This window comes from Tenebrio molitor, chromosome 2 (genome assembly GCF_963966145.1).
Source record: "Tenebrio molitor chromosome 2, icTenMoli1.1, whole genome shotgun sequence".
NCBI lineage: Eukaryota > Metazoa > Arthropoda > Insecta > Coleoptera > Tenebrionidae > Tenebrio > Tenebrio molitor.
In genome coordinates, this window is record NC_091047.1 from 12,420,894 (window position 1) to 12,438,117 (window position 17,224).

General features: G+C 33.3%; 2 protein-coding genes and 1 long non-coding RNA gene across 6 annotated transcripts in view; 2 read left to right on the forward strand and 1 right to left on the reverse strand.

Annotated features, from left to right (window-relative positions):
• LOC138122770 (uncharacterized) overlaps window positions 1-14,283 on the forward strand; it is a 186,709-nt gene extending 172,426 nt beyond the window's left edge. Inside the window, exon 2 of the long non-coding RNA XR_011156620.1 lies at window positions 13,891-14,283. This is a non-coding gene — a long non-coding RNA (uncharacterized lncRNA). The remainder of the gene's footprint in view (window positions 1-13,890) is intronic.
• On the reverse strand, window positions 2,106-9,317 carry LOC138122767 (transient receptor potential cation channel protein painless-like). 4 transcript variants are annotated; one of them, XM_069037067.1, is made up of 2 exons: window positions 9,175-9,317; window positions 2,106-4,774 (listed from the first exon to the last, which is right to left on the reverse strand). In XM_069037067.1, exon 2 carries the CDS (start codon window positions 4,769-4,771, stop codon window positions 2,396-2,398), a length of 2,376 nt encoding a protein of 791 aa, XP_068893168.1. In that variant the 5' UTR covers window positions 4,772-4,774; window positions 9,175-9,317; the 3' UTR covers window positions 2,106-2,395. The 4 variants fall into 4 exon arrangements, with proteins under 4 accessions (XP_068893168.1, XP_068893166.1, XP_068893165.1 ...); XM_069037065.1 differs by lacking the exon at window positions 9,175-9,317 and adding an exon at window positions 8,788-9,125; XM_069037064.1 differs by lacking the exon at window positions 9,175-9,317 and adding an exon at window positions 8,382-8,495.
• Window positions 9,433-14,283, forward strand: LOC138122766 (transient receptor potential cation channel subfamily A member 1-like). Its single transcript, XM_069037063.1, has 2 exons — window positions 9,433-9,574; window positions 10,995-14,283. The coding sequence occupies exons 1-2, from the start codon at window positions 9,532-9,534 to the stop codon at window positions 13,487-13,489; spliced, it is 2,538 nt and encodes an 845-aa protein (XP_068893164.1). The 5' UTR covers window positions 9,433-9,531; the 3' UTR covers window positions 13,490-14,283.
• Window positions 14,284-17,224: the final 2,941 nt, after the last annotated feature.

Here is a 17,224-nt window from a genome sequence, read left to right on the forward strand (position 1 = left end):
ACTCTACCAGTCGGCCCAGCTAGCAAATGCCCCATGGAACTTGTCCAAACAATGTACTCATCAATCAAACACCACCCACTGGCCTTGCGTATGTGTGAGCTGAACCTAACAGTGGTCGATATTTAGTGATAGATGTATGTTTACAATTGTTATTTGAATTTTTACGTTTTAACTCAATTCCGGTGGTATAATTACTTCGTATATAGGCAACACAGTATACAATTGGACGGAAATTTATATTGGTAGATGTAGATAATAACTCACTCCAAGCACGGGCAAGGTAAAACGTGAAAATTATTTTCAGTATGAAAATAAGGAAAACATAGAGATAACCTTAATATGTATAATGCACGATAAATCAAAAAAATACTTCTTGAAAAAGTCCAATTTTAAATGTAACCTGGACAGCATTAGGAGACCTAATACCAATAACAGTTGGCTTCAAGTATCAGTACACTAGACATTCGAAAATTCAAGATATTTAAAAGATTCATAGAGAACAAAATATACATGGTGATTCACGAAGAATAATGAGCCTCACTAAATTCTTGATGCAAACAACATTACATTTTCGCAAGTTATATATAATAATTATTGTCATGTTTGGACGTAGACAGAAGCAACTGAAACACCAACGCAAGAAGTGTTTTAATAGCGAACAGAACATAAAAATTAAGTGAATCAATTAAAGTTCAAAATGCTGCCCAACACTTTTTTTACATGCATCAATACGCTTCCGGAAAGATCCTTTCATAAGCATGGCGTTACGGATCTATAAGTTATTCCACGTCCGACATCTTCTCTATTGTTGATAGGTGTTTGGTAGATACGCTCTTTGACCATCCCCCCAAAAAAAAGTATCTAGTGGAGTTATGTCAGGACTTCTCGGAGGCCAAGGTTTATTCGAACCCCTACCAATCCACTTATTCGCATGCACAGTGTATCCTGTTGGAGCCACATGTTTTGTCTTCTAAGTAAATTTGTCTCCTCCAACAAAATTGGCAGAATGTTTTGCAGAAAATTTAAATACCTACACTAGAGACTAGACCGTTTAGTCTTTGGTGAAAAAATATGGTCCTTTTGCTCCCCAATATTCCATATTATAATAACTTTGTAGCCTTTGTCAAAAAAGGACAATGATAATGATTGAAAGGCATCCTGGATTCTAATTGTATTTTTTTTAAGTTTCGCAAATTAAGTTGCGAAAATGTAATGTTGGTTGCATCGAGAATTTGGTCAGGCTCATTATTCCTCCTGAATCAACCTATAAAGGTCTGTTCATTGGTTTAAAGAAAAAAAAATTTCTGAGGGCATCAAAGCCCTTCAGCGTCGTTATATCAGTATATATATACAGGGCGTCAAATCATTTTTTGAATGTCAAAATCAATTTTCGAGAGCACTTCCTACACTTTGCAGTAATGCCCAAGGATTTTTATGTACTTACCTACCTATCCCTTACAAATTGTGTTGGTGTACTTTGCTAAACAGGCTCTGTGACTCATAAAAAAGGTGCTGGTAGGCCAATCGTTCGTACCGAAGAAATCGTCGTCGTTTTCCAATCCATGACCACCTTTGACCAAGATAATTTTTGATATCCCGGTACATATTCAGTATTTAAATAATTAAATTTAACAATGAGAAGTCTGTTGTTTTTAGTAAATTATCGTTAAACTGTTTTAAGGAATTTTAGGAATTTATCTAAAAGTTGAAATTAATTTGCTTGTTACTAGTTGCTAAAGTTGCACTGAAAAATTATGTGTTGCCTACACATAAATTTATTAACGAAAACTTTTTAATTATATTCTTATTTATAAATTATAACAGTTATTATAAAACTATTATAGTCAGCTCCTTAACAGTGTATGACACTTTGCACCGAACCATAATCGACAATAAACGACTGGCTAAATAAATGACTAAATACCTAAATGAAAATTTAACCAAAATAGGTACAGATTTCTCCTAAGACTGAACAATATCCCGCATTAATTCGGTATAAAAGCAATGTTAATCTCATCTTTTTAATTTTCAAAAATACTTTTATAATGTCATATTAACTTTTTCCCCAATTACTGCAGAATAGTTTGGTGTTAAAATACAAAGTGTTTAAATTAAATGATATAATTATAAAACATTACATAATTTAATATTGTATGTAGGTACTACAAATTGTATAAAAAATTAAAGCAATAACAACATTCAAAATACAAGTTCAACATTCAGATAATTCACATAATAGATTTATTTCATGGAATCTTTATATACCTACCTAAACATGTTAAAAAATTATAATTTCTAAAAAATCTTACAAAAATACTAAAATCTAAAATTTGTACTTGTCATTGTTGTTTCTCTTATTTTACATATTCAACAATAATTTAACGAAATTAACAAATCACTGTCTCACTAACTTCTTAATTTTAACCATATTAGCATATTCAAGTCTTATAGAAAGTAGTTTCTCAAACGAAAATTTATTGGTGTTAATATAAAAGTTGATTAAAAATTTATTCCTATTTTTCTGGACTTTCCTTTCCTTCTTACTAGTCTTTTCCCCCACGCTTTTGATCTTCTCGTCGTTATCTTTAAAGTATTGTTCATCAAAAATTTGTGGATTTTTTATCACCCCAAAGCTCGAATGAAAGTCTTCGGCCATTTTAAGAAATATTAAAATATTCTTGTATCCCAAAATTTGAAAACTAGTTCTTATCTGCTGAGCATTTTCTTGCAAGTATGCAACAGAATCGATAATGCTCATTATGATCACTATAGAAACAAAAACTCCAAAGACATAGAGCAAATAAAAGTGAGTAAGTAACATTTTAACATCGTTGAAAAAGTGAACATAATTGTCAAAATTTTTATCGAGGCCAGAATCATCATACTGCGTTAACCAAAAGATGTAAGAAGCAGCGCCAAAGAATAAAGTCAAAATAAAAATATAAGACAAGTACGAGAAAAGATGGCTTAGGATGTTGATCATAATTGCATGGAAGTGGGCAAAATTAGGACTAAACCGCCAAAATAGATGACAAGAAAATGCCATGAAGATGGTCGCAATGATTCCCAGGTGGTATATAATTACGTTACTCGTGACAACAACTGAGAAGAGCATAATTGCAGCAATTACTGTGTCTACGATCTCGTGAAGTTTATTATTTTTCCAACTGGAGGTCACTGCGATTTTCACAAAATAAATAATAGCTAAACAGAAAAGCAACAATTTTGACAAATTGATAAATGCGAAGATACTTATCAAGTAGAAGACTAAGTGGAAAACAAATAACTTCTTGTACAGAGGCTCTACAAGTTTCCATTTGATATCGATAAATGACGACATGATTGGATGATTTAACAAATGGAACAATTTTGGATTGTTGCAAACCTTTTCCACAACTGTCAGTTCAGAATGAGTCGACTCATTCATCGTAATTAAACTTCGATAATTTAACGCAACCTCATACTTGCCATTATCGAAATCAGTATAGCTGTCGGGAAGAACGCACATATTCAAGTATTGTTCTAAATCTTCTGGCGATATGTAATCCAAAGGACACTTGTCAGAATCATTCTTCACGGTGAGCGGCGCACCCCGTTGCAGAAGCACCTTGATTGCTTCACTACTCGAGAAAATAATTGCGTAATGCAGAGGCGTATTACCGTTATTCGATCTTGTGTTGAGGTCCAAGTTCTTGTACTTCAAAATTTCGTCGAAATACTTGGCCTTAATGTGCTTGGGTCGATTACGAAGGAACGTTCGGAACAGTGCTTCGTCGATGACGATTTTGTTGGTTTTCAAAAGGGCTTCAAAAATTTCCAAATGATTACGTCTTGCAGCCAGTTCTAGCGGAGTTTTTGGATTCCGGTCCGTAGTTTTACACAAGTCCGCGCCCTTTTCGATTAAAAAACTTGCAGCTTTCTTGAGATTTTTTTCGCAGCACAACTGTAAGAACGTGTTGTTGCCATCGTCCGCATCTAACCACTCCGGTACTTCCTTGGATTTTATAAAACTGTGTTCGTTGCCATTGATCAGGTACTTAAACAATTTGTCTGTTGGTTTTTCTTCAGTGGCTACTCGTGCATCACTACCAAAACAGTCAAACTGCAGGTTCTTCAATTTTGTTGAAAGATTTGTGTCTTCGATCTTGATGAAGTCTGTATTAATAGCTCCAGTTTCTAGCAGCAATTCGATGCACTTTCTTAAATTCTGTATGACTCTGTGGACTTTCGGGAATCTTTCATCATATCGACGGTACAATTTAAACAAAAATAGAATTGGGTTGTGTGAAAAGTAGTCATTTCTATTGACGTCGATTCCAGCGTCTATCAAGATTTTCACACATACTGGACAGTTTTCATCAGCAATGTTACCGTATTTAATCAAAAACATAAGGGCAGTGTCGCCTTCTCTAACCTGATTGATATCAGACGGATTGTCTTGTAGAATCTTCGTAACACAGTAAGTTAGTTTTTCTATGTTGCATTTGGCAGCAGCGAAAAATAACAATTCGTGGACGTTGTCTTCATTCGAGAAAATTTGAAAACCAGTGTCGATTACCATTTTAAGGGCGTCATGGTTTTTTGGTATTATTTTTGAAAATCTGACTCTTGGTATCAACGGTACAAAATTGATCAAGCCGAAGTTGTAGTGAAGAATTTCTTTGTTGTTCAAAATAATCTGCTGGGCCTCTTCAATTTCACTTTTCTCTAAATGATGTAAGACTATTTTCGTTTGTTCTCTAACTTGTGACTCTGTGGTGATGGAAGACATGATCTGAAAAAAATGTAAATACGGTTTTAGAAACAAAACTCTACTTAGTTAAATATCAAAAAATATTATATTCTAATCTACTCGTATAACTAAACAAAATGATTAATAAAAACGCAAATTACCTTTAAGTTAAATTGACCTTATGGACTCACAAATGAATGAATGAATAAATAAATAAATAAATAAATAAATAAATAAATAAATGAATAAATAAATAAATGGCGATTTCTGTCTTGGTAAACTTTACTATTAAACCGCAAATATTACTGTTCTTCATTTCAGTTGTAGGACCTATATAAGTATAATCCACACTTATCTCGTATCACATATCTTAATTAATAGACGTGGATATAATTCAGTGAATTTATACAACATCAGATATCAGAGCAAAGTACACATTGTTCATAGAAAATAACGGGTGACTATTAAAATTTTCACTTGGAGTTGGCTTTGAAGGAGTTTTTATTTTTTCTGTTACTTTAGACACACGCAAGAACGAACGACAAATGTCAGTCAGTACAATTGAAACATAACCAAATTAAGAGAAAAAACATTTATTAAAATGTCAAACTTGTCAGTGTCTAAGGTGCAAGGGAAAACAAAGAATGATCCATAGCCAACCCTAAGTGAAAATTTTAATAGTCACCCGTTAAAAAAAATAATTTTTTTTTTAGTACATATTATGAATAATTTAAAATGATATCATTATATGTACAGGGTTAGTCACGAGAGACTTCCGATATATGCAACCGGAACTACAATTTCCAATGGTTTCTAGCTTCCTAATTTTATAAAAAGTAATACTTAAGTCAACGATTGCTGGCCCTTATTGTCTGTCATGTCAGTTTTCACATTTATAACGTGCGATCAATTAAAAAAAAATCGAGTTACCTGGATTGTGCTATTCTGATGCTTTGACTGGTTCAAACCACCATTTTCGCCTACTCTATTTTTTTTTATTTGATCGCACGATATTAACTTTTGCTCATAACCTCAATAAAGAGAAAGTGTCATGATTAATTAATCTTATTCGCCAAGCTACTTGGATTGCTAACTTATTTCGAATTAAACAAAATATCAAGTTCTAGGGGTTTCTTGTATTTCGGGTTGCATATAACGAAATTTTCATCGGAACTCTCTCGTGAATAACCCTGTATTTACTTTTCCTTCTAATTGAATACATATTTATTTATTATTATAAAACATGTATTTTAAACCAATAGGCCACTGATGTGATATTATTTGAATTTTTTTGAACAACAGATTTGCATGGTTTTTTTAAATTATGTAATGTTTCTAATGTTTTGAATGCGTCATTTTGATACATCGAATTTGATAAGAAACAAATCAAAACTCAAATACTTACTATACTTACTATACAAATGCGTATATGTTAAATACATACTTCCGTCTTAAACTGTACTTATCAAAATTTAATCTACGTAGGTATATAAATTCCCGGTAGTAACTACAATGTAGATATCATCGATAACACATGTTTCATCTGAATTCTTCATAATTCTTATCATTAAAAATTATTAATTAAACGTATTGTAGTAATAATAAGTATCTATTGGTGATTCAAAATTATTGTGGATAAGTATGGCAACTATGTACGAAAATTTATGTGGCAACTGTGTGGGTAGGATAGAGTTGACATTTCTTTGACAGTTCATAGTCGCACAATTTTGAAAATTATCAAATCAACGTGCAATGGTATAAAAAAATCAAACGCACCCTTATGAAATGTCATACAAATGTAAAATGTCGATGTCAATTCTAGGGAGTAATTTATTTTTGACACAAGAGTAGATACGTATGACGTAACCATGACAACTATACATACGGTAGTTTTGAGTTCCCTATTGCATTGCTGCTATTTTCATTTTCACTTTCTGAGAGTTCTTTGGTACAAAATCGGGGTTATCGCAATGCTGTTATGCTACTAAGTCAGTCTGTTCGTTTTGACACACCCGATATATGTACTAATAAAGTACTCTGTCCAGGGGAACAAACAATTCCAATTATTTTGAAGTGCGAAGTTAGAAAATTAAGTTCGACCAATTTTTCTAGGTTGTTACTCTATTTATTAATAAACGAACGTTTGTTTTAACTGCAAAAATATTTACATAAATTGAACATAAACAGAACAATAGACTTAATTCTCGTCTTAGTGATTTTTTTTTAAGAGTTTATTTATTTTGAAACAAATATTGCTACTGTAACGCACGAAGAATAATCGGGGCGCGTAGTCTGTACGGGCCCTTACAATGAACCCGTACCTGTGTCGCGAACGGAAGTGATCTGATGAAGATGTAACGACGAATTTGGAAGTTGTTCTAGGGATGAGGATAGGCGCGGTTAGTGAAAGACTGTTATCGGCTAGCCAAGACACCATTTTTAGTGCAAGAGTGCAAATCAGTAATAATCATTTGGTAATACATACTATCATTTTAGGTAGCAAATTTAAACCATGCTTATTGCAATTGGATTCCTAGAAATATTGGTTTCACAGATATGAATAATTTTTTCAATAACGAAAATATGGCAGACGTCCTAAATACATACAGACAAATAAAAACATTACTCGGACATAATTGTAATAACTTTACCAAGAAATTTCTGTTATCAACGATTGTAAGAAAAATAATTTAAAGAGCTCAAGATAATGTACAGTGTGATTGTATAATATGATCAACAAAAAAGAGATAAGGAAACATATTTTTTAAAGGTGCTGCGTAAGTGCCACTTGTCATTTATAACGTTTATTGAAAGGTTTTATGTACCTGAATTTTATTTTTTTTAAATAATTCTCAAAAAATATTCAGGGTGGAATTATATTTTCGAAATGGTAACAAGGAAAATGCTTTATCATACATAATCTTGCCTCTAAGAGAGTATGATTAAAACAACACCAAACCTTTCCAGATGTTTCGTTTTTCATAGGCGCCCCTGATCTCCTTTTTTTGTTGATCTTATTGTATTTTCTGATAACTAGTCTCCAACATTCAAATTTCTTTGTGTTCTTAGCATATTACATATAGCGAAATATTGTACATTGGGATATAAGGTTAGTACTCCTAAGTGCATTATAACAGAATTGAGAAAGAATTCCGAGTTCCTTCCGAGATTCTGTTATGGCACTTACTAACCGTAACTATATCCCACAACGTTTTTCACACAATCGCTTATACGAAAAAAAAATTGCTTCGAAGACATTAATGTCATTAATGACCTACCTCAGTAGGTATCGGTGTCATTATTTGCTTACAGCATTGGAGTTGTTAAGTTCAACTTTCAGATCGTGTCAACAACAATTGTAAGTAGCTATAACAACACGATTGCGCGAAAAATATGAAAAAGAATTCCTGATTTATGAGATTCTGGACAACTTTTGTTTTCAACTTACAATAATTGAATTGAGTTCTTCAAAAGAGCAATTCATGAAGTTCTACCACTTGACAAAAATTCAAAGCTCTTATTGACACTGATAACGAAAATGTCTTTATCTAATTACTCCAACTGTATATTTGAAAAACACTTCACCGAAAGGTGCAATGTCAACCGAAGAAGGCTACGTAATATAAAATATTTTTACGTTCGTTCTTACCGAAGTGGTTGGTTTTCTGAAACCAATTTTTTTGGATGGCATTATTTTACTTATATTAAGTAATACTGGAAGGCTCTAAAATAAGTTGGCGCATATTGCCATTGATATAAGAGAAGATGTATCTAATGTGGCCATGAAGGAGATATTTATGCACAGACGACCGCCACATTACCCGAAAAGTAACAAATATATTTTTTGACAGCTTTCATCTACCAAGAACAAAGATACAGATCATCTATCATCATCTAACGTCTACCCGTGTCTGTGTCGTATTGTTTGCCTATTTACAAAATCGACTGGCCATATCATACGAAGAAGGTTAAGTAACATTGTTGCTCTGTAGCTGTAGCTACAGGGGCAGATCATACGCAGTTTAAAAGAAAATCGAAAAGAACACTGCACTTACTTTGTAGTTTTCAGTCAAAATTGTCACAATTCAACGAGTAAAAGAGAACTGAATAAATTTAGATAACGTTATCCTTATCAGTTTGTGGAACGCCAACGGAAACATTGTGCTTTTCATATCATGGCTACATATTTTATTTTGTAATGCATTTTATTCATCTAGGGACTGTAGGTTAAATCCTTAAAATTTTAATCCGTGACGACTTCACTGATCAAAGGTGAGAGACGGTACAAAAATCACAGAACCGCAGAGTATTGCGGATTCCACATCAAGGTTGCGAACACTCCTTATAATTATTCTGATCAACGTAAACAAGCTACACCGTTGGCAAACGAATACGTGGTATCCAACAAAAAAACTTTCAACTAATGTTACCAAATTACTTACATTTCGTAAATATATACGTTTGTCGAGCAGAAACCATAACCCTGATAACCTATCTAATCATCAATTCACACAGGAAATATTAAAACAACACATCACACAGTTTAGTCACTATTTTTCTGTTCTCGCACAAGCTAATTTCGTGTCAATAGTTATCACAAATCAAGGTTCTTTGAATGAAACTAAAAATACAGGTTCACCACAACCTATAGCTAAAAATACATTCATCTGTAACCGTGGTGGAGGTTAGCGGTTTTTCCTGAATTACGTAGACTACAGTAGAAATAATTACACATCAGTTGCAAGCAACGAACAGACTGACTATATTTTCACTTTCGCGTTGACAAGAAAATTGAAAATATGGATGACAATGAAAGTGTGCTCATACAAATCTCGGAACAAGGTATTTTGTTTATCATTTTATGTATGTCTAAACTCATTGTCGTTTGCTAAATGTTCCTGCCTACTGTTCGCAAATCTTGCAAAATTTCTTTCCTCATCGATTACAACAAAAATTAGCTTTTGGGTATCTACAGATTTCCAACATACCTAGTGCTTTGTATTTTTTGAAGACATTCGCTCGATCTGCTGTTATTCGTTTCAGTTCAGAGTTTAACTGAATTGACAATTAAAAAGCTTCATTTTGGTCAAAAAATATATGCATTATTATATTCGGATGGGTTTATCTACGGTGTAATAATTTATTACTTACACAATACGAGTAGTACAGCTGATTAAATTATTCTTGAACATTTAAAAATATTTCAAAAAATCTCCTATCACTTTTTATTCACAGATATACTAAAAAACATGTACCTACTCTTTCCTTAATCTGTCGTTGAAAAGGTGGGATGTCGTTTCAAATTGAAGGGAGGTGGCTGGAGGCGGCTGGAGAGGGAATAACGATGTGACAGCTATACTAAGTTAATGCCCGCTATGTGCTGATTGACATTCTAAAATTTCAAATTTGTAACGTTAATAACACCAGACATAAAACCATCTGAATTTTTCGCGAAGTCACCCGATATACCTAGTCCTGCCGTAACTGCTGTTACACATTTTTTTCATCTGAAAGTACATTTTATATGATTATTTAAATTAACTCTTAAAATATACGTAACTATATTAATTTAACGCTTCAAACATAGACCATTGAAAATAACCTCTTTATAGTCATAACGTTAACTTCACTTAAGCTTCTTGGTGAATTGGCACTGTCAGAGGATCATTCGTCCACTACGAAGTAGCAGTGATTGTTGTTTGTCAACCTATAGTATAATAAATAGTCTTGGAATATTCTCTCAAATATCCCCTCAACGCATTCTTGTTGAAGTTTATTTTCACAAAATTGAAGCACCACCCAACTTACTATGTGGTCTTCCGCACTCGAAGTAAACTTCGATTACTCCTGTTGACTACAGTTTTGATGACTGGTTGTTCGAACACTACGTCAATGTCCTTTTCTTAGCCTATCATTGACTCAGACAGCCTTTTTCAAGAGTTTCATGCTTGGTGTAAAACAATTACACCGTCGGTTTTTAAATATTGTTTATAACATTTATATTGTTGGATTCATAAACTGATCACATCACAGCTACCTCTACCAATTTAAATACTGACTCTTGTCATTTACAAATTTTTATGTAACAGAATTTATAGCAGTACTAGGTATGACAGTTTTTACTAAATTTACATTTTGTTTTGTACAAAAATTGTATGTAGAAAATATACTGAATATTTTTGTATACTTTTAAACTATTTATTTCCAAAATATCTTGGATCGTAGTTAGTTGTGTTAGCTGTCATCAATCATTGTATTGCAGACGAGAAGAAAAAGGAGCCCGATTATAAGTTCCATGTCTTTAGAATTGTCAACAATGCGTGCGACCAAAAGAAGAAACAAGAATTACAAAAGCTTCTAGCAGATCTAGGGATATCAGAAGAAATAATATTAGAATCGGCAGAACAAAGAAAGTGTTTAAAGCGGAAAATGTTTGATGCAATGCTTAGATTTTACGAGAATGAAGAAAATGACAAGAGTGATTTATTGTTTTATGCTTCGGCGCAATTCGACTTAATTAAAATTCGAACAATACTGAAGGAACTAGAAATTAACAGAGATTCTTTTGTACAAGATATTACGCAGACCAGATGTTCCGACTCAGTTATTGTCTTTGCCTTGAAGTACGGAGATATTACCAAAAACGACTTCTATAGTTGCATAAAAGAATTGACTGAAGCTGGAATTGATATTAACAGGCTCGACTTTAAAGGCAAAAGTGCTATCGATTTAATCGCTCTTTTCTACAAACAATATAAAAATGACGCAACTATGTCGACGATTTTAAAAAATGTTGCCACCTTGTTTTTAGAAAAAGGATTATATGCTATTGATAATAAAGATACTGCAACTGTTCTCAAAAACGATATGAAACTTGTTTTACCAAACGATGGTTTTGTATCAGGAGATGGCAAAACCCACTTATTCTGCTGCATAATGAGAAACGACACAAAGTCATTCTTAAATTTTCAAGAACTTCAAAAATATGTAAATGTCGACGACAGTGAAAACACTTTGCTGCAATTTGCTTCTAAAAGGTCCGACAACATGTTGCCCGTTGTGCAACATTTATTAAAAAATGGAGCTGATCCCAATAAAGTGACACCAAGAAATAAACTGACACCACTGGAGTTAGCTGCAAAGAACAATAATCAAAAAATTTTTGAAGAACTATTGAAACATGTCGACACCAAAATTACACAGGAAAACTTCAATAATTTTGTCAGGTGGCGTCTGAAGCCTATGAAGGGAAAATTGTTCAAAAGCCTCTTAGAATCTGACAAAATAGAGCCACAATTTACTTACGACAGATCAGGAAACACCGCGCTTCATTATGCTGTCAGTTTTTCTCACAAAGAAGCAATACAAAAACTGCTGAAACGCAATTCTTCGCTGATCGTGAAGAACAAACTAAACAAGTGTGTTCTCGATATGATCGATCCGGAAGACCTTGAAAAGCACTTTGATAGCTGCTTGGTTTTGGACAACTACGCGCCTTACTTTAGTGACATCAATTACAAAATGAGATTTCGTTTCAACTGTCTCGTCGACAGTCAAGAATTTAGGGAAAGTAGGGTCGTTTCGATGATTGGAAAACAGCCGAATCTTGAACGCCTCTTGACTCATCCATTTATTCACACATTTGTTACTCTAAAGTGGTTTAAAATAAAATTTTACTTTTGGATAATCCTGATGTTGCAGTTGATTATGTTCATACTGTTGTCCGTAGCCTTTTATCGGTTTCCAAAATCGGTACCAGAAAATGTTTTTACCGTGTTACTAAGCGTGATTTGTATTGCAATAAAAGCACCGATTTTCCTACATTTTAGGATAGTAAGGAAATCACCAATTTTTGTTGTGTTAAATGAAGCAACTTTACATGCAGCAACTGAAATCTGTTTAATGGCAACAATCATTGGTGGTTTCTTCCAACTACAATTCCGGGGCTTCTTATTTATAGAAATTGCTGTTTGTTTTCTGCTAACTACAGGTTACCACCCAAATTTATCAAAATGGTCTCTAATGTTACAAAGAGTTTTTAAAACGTTTACAATTTTATTAATATTTTTCTCACTTCCGGTAGTTGCTTTCAGTATTGGTTTCCACATTTTGTTTCCCAGTGAGAAGTTATTTAACAATTTTTTCACCTCCATATTTAAAACATTTATTATGACCACAGGAGAATTTAATATCGAGGACGACGCTAATTTTAGTTTCGGCGGCTACCTTATATTTGTCTTTTTTGCCATGAGTATGTCTTTGGTGATCGTCAATTTTTGGACTGGTGTGGCAGTAACGGATATTGAACGAATCGAACGACACTCTGAAGTCAACGCTTTCAAAAACCTTATATTATTTATGACTTTTATAGAACACATTTACAATATAAAATGTTTAGAAAAATTCCGAAAGTATATTCCTACACCACTATTGTTTTTAAGAATAGATGAAAAAGGTTGTTATTTTATTGACATTGGAAAATGCGATGTTGATTATTATGTAAATAGAAGTAAACAATTCGATGAAAAAACTGAATTTCCATCGAAATTAGATGACGACTGTTTCAATAAAATAAGAAATCATTACTTTAAGCAGACTGAGATCACCAACGAAAAATTATTATTAGGCAAGTTAGAGCAGGTGTTAAAGACTTTGGAAGAGATTAAAGCCAACAACTCTGCTAGATGTAATCACCATGACGACAGTAATTTGGCAACAAAACAGAAGAAAGGTGATAAAGATAAAAAACCCAAGTGATGTATTGTTACTTTGACGAATATTTAGTCAATTTTTGTTAATATTTTATATCCAAAAATGTAATGTTGCGCTCGAAAAATACAGGGTCATTATAAATGTTTGTCCCATCGTAGTTGCCGTTGAAAGACCATACAAATTGTGGATGTGCCGCAAATCAAAGAAACCTCTGAGGTTTTGGACGTATGTCCTAAGATGCTCTGTAATGCATGGAAGTATTTTTGGTTGCATACACCTGTTTCAATTTAAATTTGGAAATTTTTACAGAAACTCATCCATACAGTTATTGTAAACACCATTACGAAATTTATGTTTGAAATAATAGTTATTTATTTAACGAGTTCGTGTGTAATTTTGGCTTTTTTTGGCATGAGTTTAACTCGAGTGAAACGAGAGTTTTAAAGGTCCACGACTCTTTAAAATTAGCTTGACGTTTCGTTTTGACAAGTTGTCAAATTTATCAAAATCCGTTCACACAGGAGAAAATTCTCAAATTCTGACAGTGTCGAACAAAAAAAATCATTTTTGCGTTAAAATTTGATTCATAGTGACAGTTGTCTGACGTTTATTAGCTGAGTTAGCAAAAATCTGACCCTGTCAAAGTTATTGCCGCTCCTTATCTAAGTAACTGTAAAAAGTGTTGAAAATAAATTCTTTGATTTATTGTAATAACATAAGATAATTAAACGTCAACTACATAGGTACATATATTAATTTTATAAGGTTAATATGAATTTTCTTAATGTAATTTGGACATTGTTTTTAATAAAATCTGTTTAATAAATATATTTTTGGTATTTTATTGTTAGTTTTAACTACCGCATCACTTTATTCCCCAATATAACCCTTTTCAGTTTCTTAGCTGGTAAAAGAATTTTCGACAAACAGGAAAACTGTTACAGTTACTGAGGAACATTTTTCCAACTTAGAAAAAATCTCATTTAAGGAAAGGGTTGCAGTATCGCAGGATTACAGCTTTGTTTCTTTTGGGGCCAGGCTATAAAATTTTCAAAAATTCCTTGCACGCAGCCCTCCAATTAATCTTTATTTTAGTAATTTTCTGTGAGTACGTTGCTTTTAAAAATAAATTTGCAACTTTATAAATTACGTACAGGGTGAGCAACAATAAATGTTTCATTTGGCAAAAAAAAATTTTACATAAAATTTTCAAGACTGTGAATTGTACCTATTCCGGTTTGTCTTATTGACATTATTGACAGCTGGTATACATTTCAAATTTAAACGTCTTGGTTTTTGTAATCTTTTATTAATAAAATAATAATAATTAACAAAATAGATGCTCAATTGAATACCACACTTCGAATAATAACGGATACTTTAAAATAGATTTTAGACTCCAACACCATGGCTACATGTCCTAGCGCACATTATTCCGTACGATATTAGAAGAAAATACGTAACAAAACGAATTTGGGATAAATTTCAAAATTCACCGAACATGTACTCCATAACACAAGACATGGCAAATTTACCACCCTTTAGATTAAAATCGCGTAAACCACTTTGGAAAGAAGAATTTCTCATGGAACCATTTTCCAAATTTGACTATTGGAAAGCAGCCTGGCAAGACGTAGATATTTTCAATAAAAATCTAATTGAGGATCCTACAAAACAACTTCCGGGATTTGACCTACCTAGGAAAATCTGGTGTAAATTAAATCGTTTTAGAACCGGGCATGGCAAATGCAATAATATGTTGTTTCACTGGAACATTCGTGAAAACCCTTCTTGTGAATGCGGTGCAGAAAAAGAAACCATCCAACACATTTTGGAAGAATGTCCCCTTACTAAATTCCAGCAAGGTTTCTCCAAACTACATCTACTTACCGAAGACGCCCTAAATTGGCTACAACAAATTAAAAACATATAATTTACCATAATTATTTTATGAATTTCGAATTTTAATTGTAATTTTCTTCATACGAATATATATATATATATATTAATAAAATGGTTTTCTCGTTGGAACATGACATAAAAGTCACCAAAAATCACCAGAATTTATTTCCAACTCAATCAGTACTTGTTGCTCACACGGTATATGCCGTTCACGATTATTTTAAACACGCAGGAGGCCGCGATATTTTTTTGTTAGATTGGCGTCAGGTCTTGTCATATGACGTTTCGTTTTTAAATATTCGCATTGTTGTCAATTCCGTCATTAATTTATTTAATAAGAATTTACCCAGAACTGCCCTACAAATATGTATGTTTCATTTCAATTACAATTTTACGATTATTGTTCCTAATGCGTTCAATTATTTAAAAAATGTAAAAACTTGGGAGCAGTGTTCGGTTGAATTATAACCTAAAATAGATTTATTAAGACAAAGTTATTTAATGTCATGGAAATAAGTCGTCAGTGTCAATTTTTCATAGACGTTCGTCTATCACATCAAAATACGCTAAATTATGGACAAAAAAAAAGAAACAGAAAATTTGAACAAAATTCCACACGAAGTAAACATTTTTTGCAATTTTTTTCTCTTCTGCTGTGTTGATTACAATTTAATTATTTCTGTAGAAAGCTGTATCACGTGTAAAGAGTGACAAAGTATACCCCCAGTTAGAAGACGTAATCAATTTCACCAATTAAGTCCTTTTGAACGGGGGCGCATAATTGGTCTACGAGAAGCAAGATTTTCGTACCGACAAATCACAGCTCAGGTTAACCAAGGAGGGAGTGTTGCATTGTTGTCAAGCATGGTTTGAAGAAAGAAGAGAGAACCTCGTGTTCCCCGGTCAGGTCGACGAAGAAATACTACAGCAGCGCAAGGCCGATATTTAAGAATATTGGCATTAAGTGACCGTCACAATTCAACACGTTGAGTAGGAGATGAGTGGTTTGGTGTTGAAGGTCGGTCGATACATATATCGTGGTATTAGGTCGTTTGGACTTCAGTCATGCCGTCTACATTTGATGCTGCCTTTAACAGCAGAACACAAACGACAACGACTAAATTGGTGCCGAAGCCGAACACAAGAACACTGGGATAATGGAACATGGCCACGAAGGAACCCTCCTCCAACAAGATAACACTAGACCATATATAGCTTGGATATCTATGCAATGCCTAGATTCCTAGAAGAAGCTGGCGTAGATGTGCTTCCGTGGACCACCCCATTCGCCAGATCTATCGCCCATCGAACGTCTGTGGGACATTATCCGACCTGATCAGATCTATGCCTCGTCGAGTGGCAGAGTGCATAAACGCATGTGGAGAGGCTACTCATTATTAACAATCATCAAGAAGAACTGCTGAACGAACGAAGTACCAAAAAGATTCAGCTTGAGTTAACATTGGAACGTCTCTTCTAAAATCGCCTTCAAAAAAACCTATAATGTTACATTAGGTGGAACTGAATGACCTAAGAAATGTGGTATATAATTTTCATCTCGGTGAAGGATGAAAAAAGAGGCTGGAAGAAAAAAGGTACCAGAATTAATCACAAATATTTTTTGATGAAGATGTAATTTGTAATTTTTTGTGCTGACTTTCTTCTTCTATACCGACGCCTATATTCTAAAATTCTAAATGATACTGACAACTTATTTTTTTAACATTAAACACCTTCTGTTTTTGCTATCTAATTTGAGTTTTACTCCATAGACATTCGACACTTTGGACCAACAGTTCTTTTCACCTTCAGAACTGTGTAAACAAGTCAATTATTCTTACACGCATTAGGTGAAGAACAGAACGAACCTATAATCCA

Excerpts from the sequence above, each read along its gene's own strand:
- LOC138122767 (XM_069037064.1), bottom strand. The coding sequence starts at position 8,423 with ATGCCATCCAAAAAAATTGGTTTCAGAAAACCAACCACTTCG. Across the intron at positions 4,775-8,381 it reads TCAGAAAACCAACCACTTCG|ATCATGTCTTCCATCACCAC; the intron begins GTAAGAACGAAC and ends CATTTTTTTCAG.
- LOC138122766 (XM_069037063.1), top strand. The coding sequence starts at position 9,532 with ATGGATGACAATGAAAGTGTGCTCATACAAATCTCGGAACAAG. Across the intron at positions 9,575-10,994 it reads CATACAAATCTCGGAACAAG|ACGAGAAGAAAAAGGAGCCC; the intron begins GTATTTTGTTTA and ends ATTGTATTGCAG.